At 41.0% G+C, this 17663-nt stretch overlaps 1 protein-coding gene across 7 annotated transcripts in view; it reads right to left on the minus strand.

Moving 5' to 3' along the window:
* The window catches only part of invs (inversin), a 51061-nt gene that overhangs the window by 25588 nt on the left and 7810 nt on the right, over positions 1–17663 (minus strand). For 6 of the 7 annotated variants that reach the window (XM_088999609.1, XM_088999614.1, XM_088999612.1 and 3 more), the window contains 7 exons: positions 12199–12298; positions 11522–11688; positions 8809–8982; positions 7455–7622; positions 4993–5173; positions 2592–2701; positions 700–871 (listed from right to left, as the gene is read on the minus strand). In XM_088999609.1, coding sequence (XP_088855735.1) covers positions 700–871; positions 2592–2701; positions 4993–5173; positions 7455–7622; positions 8809–8982; positions 11522–11688; positions 12199–12298 — 1072 coding nt within the window. The remainder of the gene's footprint in view (positions 1–699; positions 872–2591; positions 2702–4992; positions 5174–7454; positions 7623–8808; positions 8983–11521; positions 11689–12198; positions 12299–17663) is intronic. The other variant, XM_088999613.1, reaches the window with a different exon arrangement.

The raw sequence follows: 17663 nt of genomic DNA on the forward strand, positions 1-17663 counted from the left end.
TTGATGACGCTATGACTTTCCTGCGAAATCATCTTATAATAATAATAATAATAATAATAATAATAATAATACATTTTATTTCAAGCACCTTTCAAAGGTCTCAAGGACACTTTACAGTCACAGACAAGCATCGATACAATAATAAATAAAATACAATTATAAATAGAATACAATAAATAAATACGAACAAGTCTCGCTTATGAGGAAACTCCACATTTGACAAGCAAAGCCAATGAATGCCATGTCAAGTACGTGTGTTAGAAATCATATAAAAATCATATTCCTATGAAGTTGGGATGTTGCATTTAATAATAAAAAAAACCGTGATGATTTCCAAATGGTGATCAACCTATATTTCATTGGTATTGTGTTTTTATTTATGTTTAACACAATGTCCCACCTTAATTGCTTCAGTGTTTAAGATTGAATGACTGTCTGTGTCAAATTATTTACTTAGTTTTTTGTTGTTGTTGTTTTTTTACTTCAAGATGGCGCGGTGAGAGTGACTGCCTTTCCAGCAGCTACTATATTTTGTTTTTCTACTTTCTCTCCTTTCCTCTTCCTTTCATAACTTTGCTGCTGTGAAATGTCAATGTCTCCATTGCGAGACTAATAAAGGCTAATCCAATCCAATTAATTGTAATCGGGATTATACAAGAACACATCACCCGCAGCCCATCTTATTTTAGTGGCACTCACCGGTGCCGCCATACTTGTCGGCCATGTTGATATCAATATGAGGTGCATGTGCCAACATGGTGCGGATGACATCATCGCTGCCCTTGCCTGCGGCCCACATGAAGGCCGTTCTGCCCTCTAGGTCAGGCTCATCTTTCACTGATGGGTGAGAAAGAAACACACCTACTGTCTCCTATTCACACACACACACACACACACACACACACATACACACGCACACACGCACACACGCACACACACACACACACACACACACACACACACACACACACACACACACACACACACACACACGCACCCACGCACACACGCACACACACACACACACACACACACACACACACACACACACACACACACACACACACACACACACACACACGCACGCACGCACACACACACACACACACAAAAGCAAAACAAGGTACAATGATTTATAAGAGTTTTCAATGCGAAAATCACAACTTCATTGATTTGGATGGCGATGAAGGAAAATGTTTGGATCGTACCAGTTCTACTGAGGAGGGGAAACACCTCAACTAAACTCAAATAGTAAAATGAGACCACAAATTACACTCAAAGAAATGAGAAAATGATTGAGTACCACATTGGAATAATAGAGATCAGTATTCTGGGATGGCGAGATTGGTCTGTGAATTAAAACCTGAATTCTTCTAATGTACATTTTAACCTAGATTTGCACATAGATGCAGTTTTGATTTGAATGAATTTTCCTGTTTTGCACATGTGTAACCTCCAAACGCAATGCCACAGAAATCTGTGGAGTGCGCACTTGAAACGCTGAAAAGAAACACTCAAAAACAAAGGTTATAAGTTCATTAACACGGAAGAAGCCAAGCACAATGAATGTGAAGGGATTTTGAATAAAACTCAACTCTGTGTTTCAAAGGGTCACTTTTCAGATCGTCGACTGTGACAAAATCGCACACTTTTCAAGTTGCTGAACAGACACTTGAGCTCTCGAAAATAAACATGCACATAGTCTTACAGCCCCCCCAACACAACACCATGACCCATCCTCAAAATAACAAGAAAATTCATTTTTTGGAGGCTCGATTTTGGTCTGTTTTGCCAGACAGGAGTTTGTCACAGAAAATAGAATTTTTCAAGTGGCTAAAAAAAAACACTTGTTGGTCTCCAAACATTAGGAAACTTCCTGACTACAGATAACTTGATGTTAAATGCTTTTGCATATGCTTTTGAACTTTTTGAAATCAGATGTTAGCATTGAGCCTATTTCAGGACGGTTCAGCAGATAACCGCCTACCATCTCAGATCAATCACATTTAGGGCAAATTAACTAATTCACTGCCATTCACAAATTTATTTGTGAATCGAAAATTTGACGTAGAGCGGCATTTCCCAATTTGTTCGGATTTCGGGTTTTCATTCTTGGGTGCTGATAAAGCGCTGGTAAGATCTCTGGCAATGTTTTTCCCTTCCAAAAGGGAGCAGCATTTCCCTCTTTTCCATGTTAGCGCGTTGTTCCAGCTTCAGCTGCTGTTAAAGCGCTATATAAACCAATATGTATGTATTGCATTGTATTTTGGACAACTGCCCTCATTTCAAGCTCATATAACTCCAGACCCATATAATTTAGGAATCAACACTATTTTTCTGATGAAAAAAGAAAGTCTAAGGTTTCTAACGCTGTATTAAATGTTTATGTAGTCCTAAAAGTCAGTATTCTGTGAGTGCTGGAATTCAAGCGACAATGACAAAAACACCGGCACTGCAGTGGACACATTTTTGCACGTCTGGCAGTGAATGAGTTAATACATCAGTCCCAAAATAAAATTATACAGACAATGCCTATAATTTCCGAAATATTTTGTATTCATGAATTGGTTTGTTGTGTTGGCGTGACTCACAGCGTTGTTGCTTTGCGCTCCGTAATGCAAAGGTGTCGCTCCCTGGCTGTCGGAGGGAATGGTGCCTGATGTGTTCCTCTCCAGCAGCAGGTGGACAATTCTGGCATGGCCTGTGAACGCATGTTAAAATTAAGAAAATGCAGAGTCACGTACTGAGTGCTCAACTTCCACTTCACACTATTTACTGTACAGTGGGACCTCGGTTTACGAACACCTTGCCTTACCAACTGTTCGGTTTACGAACATTACATTTATGAAAATTAAACCTTGGAATACGCACTACTTTTCGGGATACACATCGAGCGCCGCCCCACCACGGCTGGCACAGTAATTTTCGGCGGAAGAACACCAAACCACACCACCGAACAGCATCACAGCCGGCCTACCTTTCCACACCCGCTTTCTCTGAGTGCACACGTCGTTCGTCTTCAAGGAGTTATCACTGATACTTTTGCTGTTATGGGGCCGAAAAAGACCCCACCATAAGGCTCGTGTTCAGCCGAAGAAGACACAAAACAAAACCACAGTCGAGGAGAAGAAGGCGATCATTGAGAAACACGAACGAGGTGTGTGTTTGTCTGACTTCACGGCCCAGTAGCATCATACTAAGTCCACCATTGCTACCATCCTTCACAACAAAGAAGCTATTAAAGGTGCGTGTGTTGCTAAAGGTGTTTCCGTGCTGTCAAAGCGATGGTCTCGGGCAATAGAAGAGGTTGAAAAATGTCTGTTAATTTGGATTCACGAAAAGCAGCTACCAGGCGACAGCGTGAATAAAGCAATTATATCCGAGAAAGCACGGCAAATTCACTCTGATATTGTCATGCGGCAATATTGATGATTTTAAAGCTAGCAACGGATGGTTCGAGAAGTTTAAGCCGTACAGGGATTCATTACTCGTCATGGTGAGACAGCCAGTTCTGACACTAAAGCTGTCAAAGCCTACAAGCGATCATTCCTCGAAATGGTGAAAGAAGAAGGATACGTTCCTCAGCAAGTATTTAATGCAGATGTGACCGGCCTTTTTTGGAAAAAGATGCCTAACCGGACTTTCATAACATCAACGACCATCACAAAGGTAAATAAAACGACTTTATTATACAGTGCAGTGTATTTCTTTCATTACAATACAATGGCACATTTATTATACATAGAATTAGGTATATTGTTTGTAGTTTTAAGGCTAATATAGTTGAAAATTATATTTTATGGAAACCTGGGAACGGATTATTCTCATTTTAATGGTTTCCCATGGGAAATTAATTTTTGGGATACATTCTTTTCGCCGTACACACTCTGTCTGGGAACCAATTAAGTGCATAAGCCAAGGTCCCACTGTATTTTACTACGACCAGCAGGCAACCTCAACTTAACGTTGTTTGTGATTTCTAATAGAATTTCTCATAAGATGTATGCATGGCATGATATTTGAAAGGAATGGATTGAAACGTCATCGGTAAAATGTGACATAAACAAACCGACAAAAATGTATTCAACAAATAATGTTTTTGCGAAGCAACTGGTTCAGGGGGTTGTGTGTTTTTGCCACGATCAGCTTCGATTGACCCCTGCTGCCCCTGCAGTAGTCGATAAAATGAATGGAGGAATTAAATTACATTAACTGTAATAATTAACTCATTCACTGCCATTCCCGAATTTCTTTGGGAATTGAAAATATGACCTGGAGCACAATTCCCGAATTTCTTAAGATTTTGGTTTTTTCTTGAGACAAAGCACTGGTCAGACCTCTGGAAATGTTCTTTCCCTGCCACGAGGAGGCAGCATTTGCCTTTTGTACAGCCACCTTCATTTCAAGCTCATATAACTCCAGACCCATTTCACTTAGGAATTAACGCCTTTTTTTTTACTAACGAAAAAAGAAAGTCTAAGGTTTCTTACGCCAGATTGAATGTTTATGTATGTTATGAAATGTATTATTATTATTATCATCATCATTATTATTTTATTATTATTATTATTATTATTATTATTATTATTATTATTATTATGTAGTCATAAAACTCAATATTCTGTGGGTCCTGCAATTTGAGTGAAAACGACAAAAACCCTGGCACTGGAGTGCAGACATTTTTGCACATCGTCTGGCAGTGAATGAGTTTTTTTGCAATCTACATTTTCTTTACATCAGCAAAAGCCATTATTTTATCTGCTGTTTACTTTCATATATTTTACACAGCAGCCTTGTTTAAATTGACGGCTTTAATTTCTATTTCATCCATAATCACTGTGACCTACAAACCTCAAAAGCAAAAATTGTGGCTCCCAAGTGACATTTGGCTTTTTAGGTGGTACGCCACACAAAATTCAACCGATAAGCCGCAACGATGGAAGGGCAGTCGAATCAGTAAAAAGGAGTCATGTGAGATGTGCGTCAGTTTACCAAGCAGAGCGGCCCAATGCAGCGGCGTCCTAAAGAGGTTATCGTAAGCGGTCACATTGCAGCCCTGGTAAGACGTCAAAACCTCCACCACTGCCTCGTTACCGTCGGCGACGGCAAAGTGCAAGGGTGTCCGACCCTCATAATCCTGCCAGTTCAGGAGAGACTCCGTGGGAGCTGCTTCCTGCGAAAGACATTAATGAGTGGATTTAAACAAAGCTAATTATTCATCGTGGGCATGGAGGCTTGATGAATACGAGGCTTTGAAGGATATACTTTCAAACTTTTTTTTTATTGCCTTGGCGTGTTCCGTAAGAATTTCGCAAAAGCCATCAGAAACTTTGGTATGGCTTTCCCAAATAACTCTCCTTAGGCCAATTGAACTTTGCGGACTATGTTTATAAGCCCCATCCTAGCGATTCTAGAATCATCAACGTACAAACAAAAACACCGAGTATATTGTAGACGTTGCTTCATGGCTACATCAGGCCTGTAATCAAAGACACACAAAGCAGTGATTTTTATCTGATGGTTCAAAACACGAGACTGGGTCGAATACTCATTATTAAGAGGTAGTCAAAAGTCCCATCACTGTACGACTATACAGACAGATCATATTTAATTCATTCACTCGCATTCCAGAATGTATTCGGGAATTGAAAAGCATGACGTGGAGCCCCATTCCCGAATTTGTTCGGGTTTTGCTTTTTCTTGGGAGGGGGTGCGTTTGACGCTTCGGTCAGACCTCTGGCAATATTGTTCCCTCCCACAAGGGGCCAGCGTTTGCCTTTTATACAGCCGCCCCATTTCAAGCTCAGATAACTCCAGACTCACATAACTTAGGAATTAACTCTTTTCATATAAAAGAAGAGAGTATATGGTTCCTTACGCTGCATTGAATGTTTATGTAGTCCTAAAACTCAATATTCTGTGGGTCTTGCAATTTGAATGAAAATGACAAAAACCCTGGCACTGGAGTGGACACATTTTTGCACATCGTCTGGCAGTGAATGAGTTAATGGTTAAGAATGCTCTGCAATTAACTGCAGTGGTTTCTTAAGGTGAATAATATGGAGAAGATTTGTCACATTCTCAGGGCATTTATGGCCTACATGTGATATCCAGACATATGAGCTGTAAGTATGACTTCACTCTAACGTCAAGCTAGTTTAGTGATTGAGTACAACACATTGAGACTCGAAAGCCTATTTGGGTTTTGTTGGTATCATAGGAGTTGAATTTCATCCTACACTGTGGAGACTTTATCATCGTGAACATCGATCCAAGCATACATGCTGTATTTCCATTTGGGAAGTAACATTATTTTGAATGAAATGTATTATTGGGGTGCAAAAAGACATTTAATGTATTTTTTTGTATAAGGCGCACCCAAAAGCCTTGATTTTCTTCAAAAGATGACGCTGCGCCTTATACGCCGGTGCACCTTATATAGGAAGTAATATTGAGGCACAACAGGTCTCGCAACTAATGTCAGCAGCCACCGACTACATTTGACCCTGTATAAGAAATTGCAGCCTCTACTGTAGCGCCTTATGTGGTGTGCCTTATATTTGGAAAACTTTTGCATATTCATTCATTGAAAGTGCACCTTATAGTTTGGTGCGCCTTATATATGGAAAAAAAAATGAAAATACATCATTCATTGGTGCGCCTTATACACCAGAAAATATGTTATATTATTTTCCACACCAAGCCTTGTGCTCACAACATCCTGATCTTTTGATTACTCTGAGATCTTAAAAGTCAGTAGGTACTTCTGGATCCTCAATTTGGGTGGCATTATTCCGACATATTTATATATTATATTTGAGAAATCCTTTTTCATTCATTGAAGGTGCGTCTTCTAGTGGGGTGCACCTTATACTGTACATGGAAAAAGTTCATACATTCATTGGGGGTGCGCCTTATACACTGGTGTGCCTTATACACCGGAAAACACAGTACTTGTATGCATCTCTACTTGACCGACTTCCCACAAGATAAAGAATTTTGCTAATAAAATGCAGTACCAAGAAATAGGTCAAATATTACGGTTGTATTTTGGGAAACTGTGAGATTTAATTCTACTCGATATAATCTTCTACATACAGTAGATGATCATCTTGAATTTCCAAATCATGTATGTACTTTGAAAGGTACTATATGCATGTAATAGGCATGTTTCAACAATACCTTTTCTTTATTGTTCCTAAAAATATGCAAGGTCATTGTTTCTCAACGAAAGTGAGTCACGACTTTGCGACACCAGGAAAATGCAGGTCCTCAGGGACATTTAACCAAATATTGAAGGGAGCGTATTTATAGCGCGGTACCTAATGCGCATGCAATTTTGACTTTGTATTTGCCGGCAAAAAAAAAAGCAAACAAAACAAACGAAAAAAAGAAAACACAATTCGTCTATTGTTCCTGATTGGAACTCTCACAACTTTATGCACGATGTATACCAGGATACAGCGAACGGTTTGCGTGGCCCTGGCTTCTTGGCTGTGCGCGGCCCAGTGCAGAGGTATCTTGCCCTCGCTGTCCGGGATGCCGATGTTGGAATCGTGCTTGATGAGGAGGCGAACGTGCTCCGGCCGGTTATAATACGCTGACCAGTGCAGGGCGGTTTGCTGTGAAGACAGACAAGTAGGGTAGATGAAAAACAAGTGATGGGTATGACGACTTATAGAACAGTGAGGACCGTTGTTGGCTTGCGGCTTTGAGTTTATTCTATTACGCAAATGAAAGTGCTGAGAAGCAAGCCAGATAACGGCGAAATAAAACCTAGTGGCTGTCATCTGACACGATGATGCATATTGGATCATTACAAAACTAACTAATGATGTCACACTTTGGCATGGTAACACAAGGGAGTCTCTGTCCTTGCGGCCGCAGATACTTAGGTTTCACTGCGACATCAGCGCGGATGACCTCAAACTCCTCAACGAATACCATTCGTTATGCGGCTGGGTTTTTTCAGACAAACCGTGGAAAGGCTTTCAGTGTGTGTTTTAAGTACATACGAATTAGGGAAAACGGCATCAACGTCATCATGTCTGAGTTAAACGGTTGTCTTTCATGACAGATCAGGATGATAAGATATTGACTACGGTTTTTACTTTTTGGGTGTCTCCACTTCGTATGTACAGAATCATCCTGCTTCAGCCGCTGGGGACCTGAATTTGGCAATGCTTTACTTCCCTTCACCTCTTTTTTCCTCAGAGAGCCGGCTCGGTGTTGATGAGTGAAGTCAAGTGATTGCAGTGAGGATTCTGTTTTGAGCAATTGGGACTTGAGTAAGACCACTTCGCCCGTGAAGGACTCTGACTTTGAGAAATCTGGACTGTTTCTGAAGAGAACAAATTCTCCAGAGGGCTCAGTCAACCTGTGGCGCTTTCTTTCTTTCTTGTTTTTTTTATACTTCAAGATGGCATTGCAAGAGTCGCTGCCTTTACAGCAGCTCCTGTATTTTGTTTTTGCTGCTGTGAAATGTAAATGTCTCCACTGTGAGACAAATAAAGGCTAATCCAATCCAATTATCGTTTTATTCTGCACTACAAGGCGCACCTAAAAGAAAAGATTTCTTTCAAAAGCTGACCACGCACTTCATAATTCGGCGTGCCTTGTATAAGAAATTCGTTTTAAAATATGTCATTCATTGAAGGTGCCCCTTACAATAAAGTGCGCCTTATGTATGGAAAATATTTTTAAATATGACATTCATTGAAGGTGCGCCTTTTTTTCAGAAAATACGGTAAGTAATATAACATAATAAACGCTGAGAACTCTGCAAATTTACTGTATTATTTTTTGTACCTTGTTCTTGTCCTGTGTGTCGACCTCCCCTGGGCCGATGTGTTTAAGCAGCAACGCAAGGGCTTTTGGAGAAGGGTGTCGTGTGGCAAGATGCAACGGGGTCATCTCTTCCAAATCTTTCTGGAGCCAATTGGCGTGTCGAGATAGCAGCAGCTTGAGGAAACGAACATTTCCCTGAAATTCATCACGACACCCCACCCCATAAATAAATAAACCAAAAAAAAAAAAAAAAAAAAACACAGACACAAAAACAACTCTGGTTCAGGCAAAATTCTATATGTACATCATATCACAGTGTTCTTATTAGCATTAGCGGTGAACATTAGCAACACCGGTGACAACCTTGTGGTGTTTTCGTGGTGTCTTGTTTAATTCAAGGGTCATCCATCTTTATTCTCTCTCATTTCGGTGCGTGTGATAAGTTGTTAGACAGTTAACACCCCACTCTCCCCCTCCCCCGTCATCATCGCCATCATCATCCTCTGTTTGGATGGTATTCAGCCGAGGCCTCCTGAGTCATGTACTGCCTAACAGCTCTCACGGGACCCCGGGTGGTGTGTCTGCGTGGCCCTCCCTGTGTGAGTGTGTTTTGTATATTTACCATGGTGCCGGCTCAGAGCCACAGCCTGACGGATCTATCTTGTGTGTGAGCATGCATCTCGACCATGAGAGTGTGTGTCTATGCACTCCTGTCCTCCCTATTCTCAGTCCAATTAGATCCGTAATCCCTGGCCTCTTTGCCTGTCTCGGCCAATTATTGATCATGTGTCAAAGAGACGACGCTACCCATCACGATCATTCCCCACATGCACACGCATACACCAATACGATGTACTATGTCTACTACTACAGCTTTCTTTGACAAAAATCGTGATGACAAAGCACATAAGATGAAATAAAGATAATATTGTGTGGAAATATGTTGTCAAACAAATGTTCCCAGAATTTTTTATTGTGTCACACCGTACACATGGGCAATACTAGAAGGTAGTTATCTAAATTTCATTTTATAATTATTTATACGTATTATAAAATATATTATTATATATTCTATTTATGTTGTACTTAGTGTTATTTAAAAAAATAGGTGCATATATTTTTATTACAAATTATTTTCTAGATTCCCTTTATTTTAACATCAGTATTTTAATTAATGGTGTGACATTTCACAATTGATATTGAAAATTACAAATCACTTTTCTTTCACGGTATTTCAGTACTGGTAGTAGCTTTACTTGAGAGTGTCATCATTGCAGTTTCTCCACTGTTTGAGTTCTACTGACTTGTGGTAAAGTTTCGGGATTTATTTTAACACAACCTATTTACACTGAGCATCTTCACATGAATACAGATTAATTCAATTAAAAAAAACAATCGAAATAAATTCTAAACAGAGTATCAAATAGGTTCAAAGACAGTATAAAATGAACAATAATATAATTATATAGAATTAATAAAAATCAACATTAATGCGTTTGAAAATGAATTTATCTGTGTTCAGATGAACACGCTCGGCATAAATGGGTTAATTCACAGCTTCTTTGAAAATTTAAACAATATTATTGTATGAGATTTGAAAGGCGTTTGAAATAAAATGTATTATTATTATTATTAGTATCATTATTCTTTCAGTGTTATTCCCATTTTTGATCAATTTGTCTCTGAGTACCTTCTCTGGTTGTACCTAGAGTCACTAGGGGGCAGTGGCCTCCCTCTTTCCACCGACCCCCAACCTGGTCGATTTAGTTACTCACTTGCAAAGCTATTTATTTAACAAATTGTAGTGCTGTACAGTAAGTATTCTCTCATACGGAATCTCGTTTTGCTGTACCAAAAATTTCCTTATGTAGGAATTTACGATTGTGCGTGTGCTGTATGAACCTGTAAATAAATGTATGGTCTTACGCATGTGCTGTATAAACATATAAATACGTACATATATAGTGTTATCAACATATATAACAAAACAAGTTATAAGATAGCAAACTATATTGTGCATAAACATAACAATAGACTGCATCTTAAAAAAAAATTGAACACGATATGAAAGCAGTTTACTACTTTGTAAAATATGAGTGAGTTTTGCCTACTCCTAATCGTATCACTTTATATCCTTCTTCGCTCAGTTTAATACACTTCACTCATAATGATTCTCTTACGTTTGGATGCCATGATTACAGGACTTGCTGACGAGAACTACCTTATAAAACTGCTACACTACGCTAAACAACCCGTGACTTCGAAAGCCAGCTAATGTGGATAACCTGGGATTTCCCATCTTCCTCTGCGCAGGTAGCCTCAACTACGTCACAGGCAAGAAAAATGATGAAACAAACAACTTTTTTCCGTATATTGAGTATGAAATTTTGCATGGATTGTAATTCCGTGTTCTGGATATTGGATTTTCCGTTGTAGGGAATCGATCTTTGCTATAATTTAGTGGTAAAACAAATGAATACATATGAGTTTTTTTCCGGATTGAGAAATTTCCGTTTGACAGAATTCCCTATGAGAGAATACTTACTGTATTGGAGAAACTTTGTCAGTTGTACTCAATACAAGTCAAGAAAAATGCCAATTTGCCTCACACCCAAACAACCAGCATTTGACCAATCTTGCACCCCTTTGGCAAGGAGGTGAATCATCCTTAACCTGTCACTACAATACCAATGTGTGTGTGTGTGTGTGTGTTGGGGGTCAGCGTAGGCCGTGCCTTCTGTGCGGCGAGGTGCAGAGCGGTCCGTTGGCTGTGGTCGGTCTTGTTGACTGAGGCTCCGGCCTTTAACAGAATTTCTGCACAGTCTAGGCGATCAGCCAGCACGCAGTACATGAGAGGGGTGCGACCAAACTGATCTTCATGGTCTCGTAGAACTGGCTCTGCTGTACACACAAATGAATGGATTATGGTACCTGGTGGGGCCTTGAATGCACTTATTCGATAACTCTCCCTTACTTGTGTGCATATTTGTTTTCATATTTGAACACAAGGCATCAATGGCCACTTTATTAAGGCGAGGATCTTGTGTGTGTGTGTGTGTGTGTGTGTGTGTGTGTGTGTGTGTGTGTGTGTGTGTGTGTGTGTGTGTGTGTGTGTGTGTGTGTGTGTGTGTGTGTGTGTGTGTGTGTGTGTTTTGCTGTGCCGAATGGGTGTTTTGCTTAGGCTTACCTTGCACTCTGACCTTTCTGCACATATTTTTTGGGCAGAAATCAATAAAGCACTCCGGTATTACATACTAATGTTGAATCACTTTTTGTCTGTATAGGTGAAAAAAATGTATATATATTTTTTGAGTAAGTTTTTTTTCCAATAGCTGGAGTTTTTTTTTCTCAGGAGCTGGACTTTCGGCTTCCTCGCAGTTATGCACCTCAAGCGAGTTGTATGTTGTTTACCTGTGATGAGTTTGAGCAGCGCGTTCCTGTCGCCATTGACAGCGGCGGCGTGAACCTGCGAGCCCAGAGGGGTGGCGCCCGGGCCAGACGGCGCTAAGGCCTGCAACACAAACATACAGAAGGTCACAACTCAGCCCGCAGTCATTTCCTGTGCATATACAATAGCTTGCTTATCAAGTCTTGACCAACATGTCGGACATTTTCTTAAGCATTATGTAGCTGTAAGCATGAAAGCAGGTTGAATTTCACCATCATCACCAATGAATAAAACCTAAAAAAAAACTCAGTCATGCTGAGGTGATTCCTCATGCATCACAGAAATTCTTCGAAAAAAAAAATATTTTTTGTTATTAAAATTTATATATTTTTTTTTTTATAAAGGGAAAACACGGTCACATGTATGACTCATTCACTGCCATTCACACATTTATTTAGCAATTGAAAACATGACGTAGAGCGCCATTACCGAATTTGTTTGGGTGTCGTTTTTTCATTCTTCGGCGCTGGCCATGGCCTCAGGATGTTTTTTTTTCTTTTCCACAAGGGGGAAGCACTCCCCTTTTTTCCATGTTAGCGTTTTGTTCCAGATCCAGCTGTTGTTAAACGCTATAGAGTATAAACCAATATTTATGTATTGCATTGTATTTTGGACAGCCACCCTCATTTCAAGTTCATATAACTCCAGACCCATATAATTTAGGAATTAACTCATTTTTTTCTGATAAAAAAAGAGAGTCTAAGGTTCCTAACACTGTATTGTATGTTTATGTAGTCCTAAAACTCAATATTCTGTAGGTCCTGGAATTCAAGTGACAATGACAAAAACATTGGCACAGGAGTGGACACATTTTTGAGCATGTCTGGCAGTGAATGAGTTAAGTACACTGAACATCAACCGTTCCGGACTTCAAAACACAACATACATTACATAACCATCTCGATAAAACGTTTTACAACAACTTGCAATTCCTAACACGAACACCTGACATTCCATTGGCAGTCAAGCCCCAAATGAAGACATTTTGATAACGTATTGGCAAGCTGATGTCTTTTGACAGAGTCAACATGCATGCGTGTGTGTGTGTGTGTGTGTGTGTGTGTGTGTGTGTGTGTGTGTGTGTGTGTGTGTGTGTGTGTGTGTGTGTGTGTGTGTGTGTGTGTGTGTGTGTGTGTGTGTGTGTGCTCCCACTGAGGGGGTTAAATCTCTTCCTGGCCCCACTTAACAAGGGCCCAGTGAAAGCTGGGTAATCTGTAGACAGGAAGCAGCTGGGGAGTGAAGTGTGGGTGAGTGTGTGGAGGCGTGATCCCTGTGTGAGCGGCGTGTAAGAGGGGGGTCACTCCTCATGTCTTATTAATGTCTCATTAATACTGCAACATGCTCCTGTGTGTGTTTGTGCGTGCGCGCGCGTGTGTGTGTGTGTGTGTGTGTGTGTGTGTGTGTGTGTGTGTGTGTGTGTGTGTGTGTGTGTGTGTGTGTGTGTGTGTGTGCGTGTGTGTGTGTGTGTGTGTGTGTGTGTGTGTGTGTTTGCGTGTGACTGTGTTTGTGTGTATACGTGTGTAGAGAGAGATATGGGACAAAGCCTGCGGGGTACAACTCAGAAATCAATCATTGCCTCTAAACACAGAAAAGCCAGCGGCACTGACCAGTTCCATCCCATGGCAAAATCTGAGACATTTTCATCATCCAAATATTTCCGTAATTTTGGCTTCTTCAATTTATTAGCAGAAAATTTAAGGATTTAAGGATGCATATGTGGAACTGTTGCGGCTTGGAATTGAAGTGGATTTACATGGGACAGGAGATGTGACACAATCTCTTTTCGGCAATGGATGCTACAGCTTTGAGTTTGCTTTCAACATTTAGTTGTAGCAGACATGCACATTCCACCATAACGTCCCTGATCCACTGGTGAAAAGAACACTTTCATCCTCTCCTCTTTCATCTAGAACTGCTTCATGCAACAAAGAGGGTGCAGGAAGCGCTTAAGATCGAATGACTGTCTGTGTCTTTGTGTTGTCGTATTTTTTGTTACTTAGTTTTTTTGTTCTTTTGACTTCAAGATGGCACCGTGTGAATGGCTGCCTTTACAACAACTCCCGTATTTTGTTTTTCTAGTTCTTTCTTTCCTTTCCTCTCCTTTCATAACTGTGCTGCTGTGAAAATTTCTCCACTGCGAGACTAATAAAGGCTAATCAAATCAAATCAAAACAAAAATGTGGCATTCTGAAGAAAGAAGAGAAGAATCGAATGTCCTCACAGCCACTCATCTCGTAAAGAAAGCTCCTGCAGACGGTGCATGCGGCACGGCAATTACCCATCATACCTCCTTGCTTTCTCACGCTCAACCCCAGCAGCCCATTATAACCTTGATTGAAAAGTAAATCATCTTGTGTACGTGGCATATGTGCTGTGTCACAGTGAGTTTTTTTTCCTCCCCGATAATTGTTTTTATTTACCAAGGTTTTACTGAAATCCACCATAAACATCAAAACCGATCGCTAATTGACAGTCAGCAAAGCACGTTCTAATGTCAAACATGTGCACAAACATAAAAAATAAAAATAGTAAAGCCCTGCTTTGCTATTTTTTTTATAAATTTGTGGGATCCCTGCAGGCATCCCACAAATTTTAGGACATTGTGATAAATATAGAAAGTAGGCCCAAAAGTAGATGTGAACTTTTAACTTGCTAATATGGTTTGGAAAGGGTAGGGTTTGGAAAACACCAGACAGGTGTATGTGAGTGATATGTTATCATTATTTTTTGGGGTGGGGGTGGGTATAGGGCACTTATAATTGTCTTTGTCTGGCGAAAATAATTACTCAAATTTGATATTGCTGTATCTGCTGCAAGGCTAGACGAGTACGGAAGCCCTATCTTAATATTTTTTAACAAGACCAACATTACAACATTTAAAAAAGCACCGGTAGCCTGAAAAAAAGCACTAAAAGGCACTAAAAAGCACTGGTAGCCTTATTTGGCCCACAAATGCAGTAGTTTGCTTGGTGACCTCACAGTGCAGAGTTCGATCCAAATTATTTTTTCCCACTATGAAAAGTGCTCATTAAAACTTACTTTGGCCTTTTCTTGATTTATTTTGATATTTCCTCCTCTCTCTGAGTCAATAATAACATCCCTCGCTGCTACTATAAACACATTAATTGATTTAGGAATAATCTTAAATGCAGGAGGGGATTACAAAAAAATCTGGATTTCAGATGCCAGGGACTACACTCATCAATAAAGTGAATTGATATGAGGCACATTCAGATTGGTGAGGAGTCAATTAGAGTTTCATGAGGAACAGAGTGTTTGGAAACACATCCATCCATCTACCCCACCAAACCACCCATCCCCCCAAAACACCCACCCAATCCATACATCCACACCACAAAAAAACACTCAATCCATCCATCACTCCACCCACCCATCCATCCATCATGTATCCAACCAAATCCATCCATCCATCCACACAATCCCTCCACCCACCCACCATCCATTGATCCATCCATCCACCCCAAAAAACCACCCAATCTATCCATCCATACAATCTGTCCGTTCATTCATCCATCCCACCCAAAAAAACACCCATCCAACGATTCATCCGTCCATCCATCCCACACACCCCAAAAATAAACACCCAATACATCATCGACCCGTCAATCCATCCACCCAATCAATCCATCCATCCAATCTACCCATCCATCATCCATTCATAAATCCAACCAAACCTACCCATCCATCTGTCCGTTCATCCAGCCATCATCCATCCCACCCAAAAAAAACACCCATCTAACCATCCGTCCGTCCATCCATGCCACACACCCCAAACATAAACACTTAATCCATCATCCATCCATCCATCCAACCAAACCCACCCATCCATCCGTCTGTACATCCGTCCATCCATTCACCCAATCAATCCATCCACCCACCCACCATCCATCCATTCATAAAAAAACACCCAATCCATTATCCATCCATCCAACCAAACCCACCCATCCATCGTCTGTCCATCCACCTACCCAATCAATCCATCCATCCCACCCACCCCAAAAATACCACCCAATCCATCAATCCACCCACCCACCATCCATCCATTCATAAAAAACACCCATTCAACCATCCTTCCATCCCGTCCATACAAAACAAAACCCTATCCATCGTCCATCCATCCATCAAACCAAGCCCACCTGTCACTCCATCCTTCTGTCCGTCCATCTGTCCATACATCCACCCAATCCATCCATCCACCCATCCATCCATCATCCATTCTTTCAACCAAACCCACCCATCGTTCCGTCTGTCTGTCCATCCATGAGTAAATCATGACTCATCTGATCCATTAACCTGCCATGTGTGTTTTTCGGAATGTGGGAGGAAACTCACACAGACACGCGGAGAAGATCCAAACTTCACACAGGAAGGCCTGTGCCAAAATCTGTGAGGCAGACACGGTAACCAGTCAAACACCGTGCAGCCAGGAAACACCTACGGTGAATCCAAATTTGTCTAAAAAGGCTTTTGAGATGGCGCGTCTGGAATCAAACAAAAGAGGTTGTAAAAACAACGGCCGGGTCCTGTTGAGAGCTTTGCCACCGACTCATTTTCTCCTTTCACGCGCGTTCCTCATGGAGCACTTCACTTGTTAATATGAAGACAATAACTCAGAGTAAAGCATTGATCACCGGCCCGAGTGCTGGGCCGACTGATTGTTTATCTGTAAAAGTATTGATTCATGCTGATGCTGACATTATTTATTCTTTATTCATAGTACCACGTGTATAAATACAACACGTTTAACAAAGAATCTACACTTTGTTCAAGCCTTTTAAAAACTCAACAGGAGTGCTAGACTCCCACAAACCCAGACACACACCTGTGTGTGCGCGTGTGCCTGTTTGAGTCTACGTGTTAGTCTCACTGTTGTTTGGGCTTTGTGAAGGAGTCTGGTTTTTTTGATAGAGGACAAAACTAAGGCACACTGGGTAAGCAGTGGGAAAACGGAACAGAAGCCTGTGGCCTTTCGCTCTATTATAGGTAACACACATGCGCACACTTTTATATCAGCCTATTTTCTGACAGTTTAGAGCACTGAGCCAACACAAGGCACTTAAAGGTGCCTATACCACCTACATGACTCTCTTGGGGTGGGTGCGTATCACTGAGAGCACATCCAAGCCGCGGGGGTCCGTCCCTACATTTTGACTGACAGGTAAAGAGGCGGGAGGATGAAGAATATCAGCCCAAAGGGACGCCCAATCCGCAAAGCCCTATTTCTGGGGGAAATCCTCGATCCCCAAAGACCAATGAGCTGACTCCCTCGGCTGGGGGCCGGGCACAGGAGCACAGCGGGCCCAATCAGCAGGGCGCTGGCAGGCAGAGTGACATATATGTCTGCTAATTTACATCATTACCACAATGCATCCCGACAAATGAGCCCCCGGGGTGTGAGCCAATCACC

Source organism: Hippocampus bargibanti, linkage group LG06, assembly GCF_051943395.1.
Source record: "Hippocampus bargibanti isolate YZ-2025 linkage group LG06, ASM5194339v1, whole genome shotgun sequence".
Lineage (NCBI taxonomy): Eukaryota > Metazoa > Chordata > Actinopteri > Syngnathiformes > Syngnathidae > Hippocampus > Hippocampus bargibanti.